Source organism: Mastigoproctus giganteus, chromosome 14 (assembly GCF_048544385.1).
Source record: "Mastigoproctus giganteus isolate SK-2022 chromosome 14, ASM4854438v1, whole genome shotgun sequence".
NCBI classification, from domain to species: domain Eukaryota; kingdom Metazoa; phylum Arthropoda; class Arachnida; order Uropygi; family Thelyphonidae; genus Mastigoproctus; species Mastigoproctus giganteus.
In genome coordinates, this window is record NC_143588.1 from 121,475,097 (window position 1) to 121,482,439 (window position 7,343).

General features: G+C 47.3%; 1 protein-coding gene across 1 annotated transcript in view; it reads right to left on the bottom strand.

Annotated features, from left to right (window-relative positions):
• The window catches only part of LOC150075696 (E3 ubiquitin-protein ligase RNF220-like), a 79,086-nt gene extending 77,545 nt beyond the window's left edge, over positions 1-1,541 (bottom strand). The window contains exon 1 of the mRNA XM_090388835.1: positions 1,265-1,541. Within this exon, the coding sequence (XP_090244961.1) occupies positions 1,265-1,508 (244 nt within the window). The 5' untranslated portion in view covers positions 1,509-1,541. The remainder of the gene's footprint in view (positions 1-1,264) is intronic.
• Positions 1,542-7,343: the final 5,802 nt, after the last annotated feature.

Consider the following 7,343-nt stretch of genomic DNA (forward strand, 5'->3'; position numbering starts at 1 on the left):
AGGGGCCCGCGACGGAAGAAGTTGCGCGCAGAAGAGGCGTCAAAGTGGTGACAGCCCGACCACACTGAAGACGGGGGTAGCTGAGAAATGATCTTCCCGATTCGTTCCACTTTTCCCGCTGGAAATGGCCACGTATTCCCCCCAAAGACAACACGCTCCACCTCTTCCGATAAAATCTTCGGGATGCAGATGCTGGGGTGGGGAGGATAACATCTGATTGCACTTCCCTCAATAAATACACGCTGCAAGTGGGACTCATTCGAAGGTGTTCACAGAAGAGACCCGTGTCAGTGTAAACGGTGTTATAAAACCAATCAGGCCTCGCTTTATTCCTTCTGCCCCCCTTTCGTACACAACAACAATCCCCAATTCTCCCCTAATAGCGGAAGCGAACCACTCGATAGTTTTTATCGTTCATCCACATCAAACGGTGATTTTGCGTTGGAAGTGAGAGACAAACACGCGCATTTTTAAACTCCCACTGCCTAAAAACGAAGTATCGGATGCTGTAGCGTGTTCGCGCCCCGGTCGAATAATCCTGCGATGTTCAAACTGCTGTCCTTTCAGTTAAGCCAATTCGCAGCTATGAGCCTCGCGCTCTGTGAAAGGAGATTTGCCCACCCACCTGCCACAGCAGATGATGTTTGGAGGGCCCTTTTCGTGATGGCGCTGCAAGCAAAGAAAATATGAATAAATTATTCTCTCTCAAAAAAAAAAAATAAAAAAAACTTGTGCTCGCACACTCATTGGCAACCTCTTACGAATAAATCTGCCATGAAACGCTTGCTGAACGAAAACCCGGATGTAAAAAAAAAAACGCGAAAAAGAATAAACTCGAACAAAATCGTTGATTCTAAGAGGGGGCGCTGTCGGGCACAAAATGTGACTCGCAGCCCTGTAGAAATAGGACCGCTGCGCTGCACCTTGAATCGCACAAACTGTCGTGTTCCCCGGCAAAAGTCAAAGATCCGTCATCCCTTCTTTCGTGTAATTAGGAGCTCGTCAGAGGTGGGCCCTCTGAAACACGTCACAAATAGCAGAAAACGTAAAAGACAGCGGAGGTCTGAAACTGTACGAAGGAAAGCTCTTTTGAGCGGATTGTTGGAGAAAAGGGCGAGCTCGATTCAGCAGCGCCCCCTGGTTCACTTTCGTTAAGGAAAAATAAAATATAATTTGAAAGATGTCAGTTCTCCCCTTCGGTGAAGTGACCTCTTTCCCAATTTCTAATCAAACCTCAAAGGACCAAAGAAGTGGTACGACTTACCTTTTGCAGTGACCTCAGGTGCACACTTCAAGTCCGAATCCAAGTCGTCGACCTCCACGGAGGGCACTGGAAGAAAGCAATCTTTTTCTTTGAGCGGATCCGACGGAGACAAACTGTGTCCGAGGCCATCCCGTTGGGTCTCCTCCGACTGGGTGCTGCCCAACTTCTCCTTCAGGTTCGTCGAGTTCTGGTTGACGAATTCCATCACGCTGCCGGTGGGGAGTCCGTACTTCGTGCTTCCCATCTGGGTCTTCCTGTTGGCCAAGAAGCATTTGTTCGAGCTCTGGTACCTCCCCTGCAAATAGGCGAGGGCCCGCGAACCCAGGTCCTCCGCTTCCTTCAACGAGTCCTGGTTGCCGCCGGTCAGGTCCCCGGACGAGGCGAGCAGCGAACCATCCTGGAGACCCATGCCGTGCTGGGGGAGTACGGAGTGGTGGACCGGCAGGAAGGGGGCGGACAGGAAGGGGTAAGTGTTCATGTGGCCGTACATGAGGGGCATCGGGAAGCACATCGAACTCGAAAGTGCCCCATAGAACGCGGAGGGCGTGTGCTTGCCGACTTCGGCAAATTGTCCGGGCTCCATCTGTTGACTGTTGGGGGTTCAGCTTCGATGATAGCTCCACCTACAGGGTAGTCTGTCCTGGAAAACAGAAAGAAAAGAGAAAATTAGGAAACCGAAATGTCGAAGGACTCTTAACTCACATCCTACTATTAATTAAAATTTAAAAAATAAAAAATGGGGACGTGAACCCACCCACTGGGTGATGTTGTCGGAATAGTGGGCGCGTAAGGGGGTCGCGAGATCAGCCTGATTCGGAAACAGAAAGGAGACAAACGAGCTGACCAGTGCGATGCCGTCACTTGACCGGCGATGACGCTACTATAGTCAACTGCCCTCCCACATAATGACCACGGTCGACGCTAATGGGCGCTTTATTTAGTGACACGTGACAATAAGAAGCCGCTGGAGGCGCACAAGCGGCAATAACGGTGGCAGAAGTCTTATGAGGAGGGTGGGGGGAGAAAATCATCGCGGTTGGTTTTTCGCTATCCGAAATGTTGACCCCTGAACGACGCGGGTTCTGTCCACGTCATAATTAAAGCAAAATGCATTGGAGGAAAATCGCGAAGATGGGGCGAATCCGTACTTGTAATCTGTGTTGGCATAAGCTGAGCGTAGTGGTGGGGGCTGTAATCGCTCCCCTTTCCAAACCAGTCCGAATTCGTGCCCAGCCCGTGAGAAAGTTCCATTCACTGCGCAGCTGCAGTGTGACCTCTCCAAAATGGTCTTTCTTTTCGCGGTTGTAAATAAAAATATTTTTGTTCGGAATTATTCGTTCGCTCAATCCGGAATTTGGAATGAAAGAAAGAGCGTACAAATGCGAAATTAGGAGGCGTTCTGAGGACAAATGAAAGGGCAAAAACGAGTGAGTGAACATCGCTTCAACGGGAAGTCGACCGAGCTTCATTTCCGATTGTGGCATCACGTGACTGTATTCTCATGGACGCCACCGGAAATGCAAAATAAAAATAATAATTATTCGCTTAATTACGATCCAATAAAAACACTAGAGTCACTTGGCCGTGTTATTATTGTATTGTATTGTTTTATTATTATTAGTAGTAGTATTAGTATTATTAATTATTATTATTATTATTAGCCGTAGGGTGCAAGGAAGCGTGAGGCGTTAGCTGAACTAAAAAAAAAAAATAATCCCTCGGGACTGTGGGTGTGCCAAGTCCATACTCGTCAGATGTGAGCCCCTGGGTTCAGTTTGGTCAGAATTCACTGGAGTCGGTGCTTGTGTAAGGCAGAGCTTCCTAAAGTGTGGGGCGCCCCCCCCCGATACACTCGCGGTTTTTTGGGGGAGGATTTGTTGATGAACAATGAAGCGCTTTTAAACGGAAGTTTGTTTGTTTCTCTTATTCCACATTTATAATTAATTTATGTATATTCTTAGCAAAAATTGGGGTTCCAATCTGTTTGCACTCGTTCTGCGAGTGGGGCAACGCGTGAAATTCGTGAAAAATTTCACGAGGTGTAAATGTGTGGAAAGCTCGCTCCGCGCACCCGGCCACGCTGTACAGTGGGTGAGTAGTTAAACCTCCCGACGACTCTTTACGGGGGTTAACCGAACAAAAATAAATAAAAATTGAAAGAGACCTTTGAACAGATCGCGGCGGGGCGGGGTGAGTTGGGGTGCAGACAGCGCACTCTGGTGTGTGGGGAAAATTATTTTACGCATCAAATTTCTAATTCTGCGTTCGTCCGAATTACAAACGAAGATGGGGGTCGCCTGCCGGACGAGGTGCTCGTCGAATGCGGTTCACTCTACGGGCAGCCGCTTCCGAAAACACGCTGCGGATATGCGGTCTGGGGACAACAAAATGTCGGCCGAATGTCACGGGAGTTTTCTCGTTGTTTGGGTGCCGGCTGAGGAGAACTGCGTTCGAGAGGGGCGACGGAAAATATTCGCTACGCCGCAAACATTGTGGATCACGCGCGATCCATCCGTACCTTCTCTTCCACGAAACAATTCACAATCTCAGTTGATCCCGCGTACGAATCCATCCACGCGCGCGCACACACACACACACACACTTAAGGAACAGAACGCGACAGACGAAACGGTGGTCTTTTTACGAAATCCTGTTTTTGTTTCCGATTCGAGGTTAATGAGCGGAATGCGTGGCTAACATCTGACCCAACGACTAAAGGTTTGTAAATTGGCTCCCCTCTTCTAACCCCCTCCCCTTTATTAAGGGATACGTCTATCTCTAAGGGAGCGTCGGGCTCCGCTGCCAAAAATTCACCTACCTGCGTTGTCCGACGGTAGTGACGGGGTCCACTAGGTGCACGTGCTGTGGGTGTCGTCTGGCTACTGCTTGCCGGCGACTTCAGTCATCCGAGTGGCCGTTTCATTTGGCTGTCACACTGACTTCCGATACGGCGGCAGAACACGGCACTCTCTCTTGCTCTGTACGGCAGCACACAGCAGCCGGGGTCGAGTAGGGCGGGAGAGGGGAGGGGGGGGGGTCAGAAGTGGAACGGAAGTTCGCCGTGAGTGGATAGAAAGAAGCTCTCGCGAGGTCTTGAGAGGTAACGACTCCGGCCCGGACTGCGCTAAAAAATGGAGTTGTAGTGTCGGCGTGCAGATGATCACTGAGTGGGGGGTGACTGAGAACCTCGCGCGTCTGTTGTTGGCTCGCGGCTCCGCATATTATGAAGGCGGCGATTGGCTAACTGCGAACAAGGAGGAACACACCGGAAGCACCGCTCTCTGCGGCATCACATCTGTCAGCCGGAGTGCTGGCCGTGAATAGCGTCCGCCTAACCGCCACTTGATATGCCCTCGAACGAACCTTGGCCGCACGCATACACGCTGGAGACTGTTCGCTCGGTGTTGAAATGTCTTCTTGACGTGTAATTCTCCCTCCCCCGACACCCCTTCGCAGAAAAAAGTGTACTCAACAAGAAACTCCGCAAATATCGCTTTGCGCCATAAGTGAAGATCCCCCCCAGAAGAAAGAGAAGCGCTCCCCCAAAAGAGAATGCTTTCGGTAGGGTGGGCGATGTCCTCGAAGTCAGTTACAGCTCATCTCCGAAGAGGGGCGAACACATTTCGATCGAATTAAACTGGAAAGGCGGTCAGGGTGGCAGATCCCTGAGCAGCAGGAGGGGGAGGGGGCTTTTGGGATCGCGGAAACGGACGCACTTTGAGATTTTCAAGCTAAAATGTTGCGCTCACTGAAGGCGAAATAAAAAGGGAAACCCAGAAATGCTCTTCTCTGGCGAATCGAGCTGAAGTTGGTCTGAAATCAGTTAAGCGAGAGTCAAGGCCAGCTCCGAGGGGAGAGTTGGATTATTGGAGTAATATAACCTCTCCCAAAGGTTATTCTGAAAGCACGTTCTCCTTCATCCATAAACAACAATTTTGGCGCGATGTCATCCCCTTCCCCTACAGAAAAATAAAGAGAGAGAGAGAGAAAATCTTTATTATTATTGTTATTATTATTATTATTAACATCGGTTTATTTCTCTTAGGAGAACAACCGGTTACAGCCACTGGCTAGGGGGTGGTCATACATATACAACTATGTTACAAAATGTACTACAATTATAAAATACATGGAATACATAATATCTGATTCATAAGTACATTTTATCTGGAATATAAGATATTTGAGTTATTAATTACTCGCAGAGGCTTTTTTTATTATTATTATTATTATTATTAAAATCAGTTTATTTCCCAAGAAACCTTGGGTTGCCCCGGGACGGCTCTGTGCCATTGGTGCGAATATTTACAGTCTAGGGTGCGAGGAACACAATGTACAATAAACAAGAGTACATGCGTGCTCGACCCGAGACTTTTACAGAATTAAATATACAATAATGTACAAAATATACAGTAATATACAAAATATATGATTGCATGAAGACAAAAAGTCTTTGTTATATACAAATAGGCAAGTTAAAAAAACAAAAAAAAAAAACAGTCTGTCCAGGAGCAGGTGAGTGTTATAAGTTCATTATCTGGTAGCAGTTCTTGAAGATTTCCTTCCTACTTAACTACTACTGTAAACTGGTAAGAACGTACCGTGACAATTGAAGCATACCTTCTGCTTAAACACGCACAAGTGGGAGTTTCACCATATTTGCATAAACACAAATATTTACAGCCAAACAACGTACAGCATATGAAACAACAGGAATGACCGCGATACAGCAAAATAAAAATTTTCCAGCAGTCGTCTTCTTCTGTGGGGATTACAGTAGGGCGGGGTGGGTAGGACATTCCTGAGACCTATTTCTTGATGAGGTCGGGTTTCCTAAAGCCCAGTGGCTCGTACTAGGCCGAACAAGGTGCTGAAACTGTATCCTTACCTCTGTATTTGCCAGTAAGAGTTTCTGAGAACTTCCTTTCTGTAGGATTTGCAATTGCAGAGCTTTTCAGGATTCATATCGATTAAGGTTTTTGAATAGCTGGATGGTGTTTCCTGGAAGGAATCTTCCGAGGCTATCCAACTGCATAAATGCCGCTTTCAGTTGCGGTTCCCTATCTGCAACTCTTCTTGGTGTTTCTCATGGGGTGATTATCCACTCTCGGGCTTTCGGTGCATCCAGTTGTCCTGTTAAAAGCTGAGCGAGGGTCATCATATTCTTTGTAGTGATCGTTTGTCTCCAGAGTCTGACCTCTAAATTGGAGTATAGTACAGCTCTTGAGATGGTAAAAGACTTAGCTGAAATTCTGTTTAGCCATCTCAAGAGCCAGTATTCGAGTCCTAGAAAGGCTTTGATACTGCATTCGGGAGCTGAAGACCAGATCTGTGCCGCGTATAGGGGAATAGGAGTAACACATCTGTTGATGTATTGCTTCATCAGACCGAGGTCTTTAATACCGGTGAACTCCTGTCTGGTTGCCCAAATCGCTGCGTATGTTTTGTTACGGATGTATGCGAAGTGCGGGCAGAAGGTTAGTTCTTCGTCCCACTTGAGTCCAAGATGACTGCGCCTTTTGGACGAGGATGCCGTTCACAAATATTTCCATTTTGTTTGGCTTTATTTTATTTGTGAAAGTCATTTGTGCTGTCTTTTTTTCATTCAACTGCAGCCCGATACAATCTTGAAGTTCTTTTATTTAAGTATTAGCCACTTGGGAGTGGTAGTCAGCTGATTTCTGATCTCCTGAGGTAATAAAAAAAATTTATATCATCGGCATATGTGATGATGTGCTTCTTATTCTGGGCTAAGAAGGGTTCGAGGGCGATGGCAAAAATTGTGGCAGACAAGACTCCGCCTTGCGGGACACCTTTATCAACCTCATACGTTGCGCACATGTTTTCGTTTGTCACCACAATTTGTCTGCGCCGAAGAGTGCTCTTTAATAAATGGAGGGCATTTCCTGTAATGTGAAAGTAGTCCCGCACAATGACTATGAGAGCTGGGATGGATATGTTATCATACGCGGCTGCCACATCTAAAAAGATTATATCCAATTGCTGCTTGCCGTTTAGTGCTTGTTGGATCCTTAGCAGTGTCCCCATGAGGTTGGTGATGGTCGATCTCTGTGGAAGT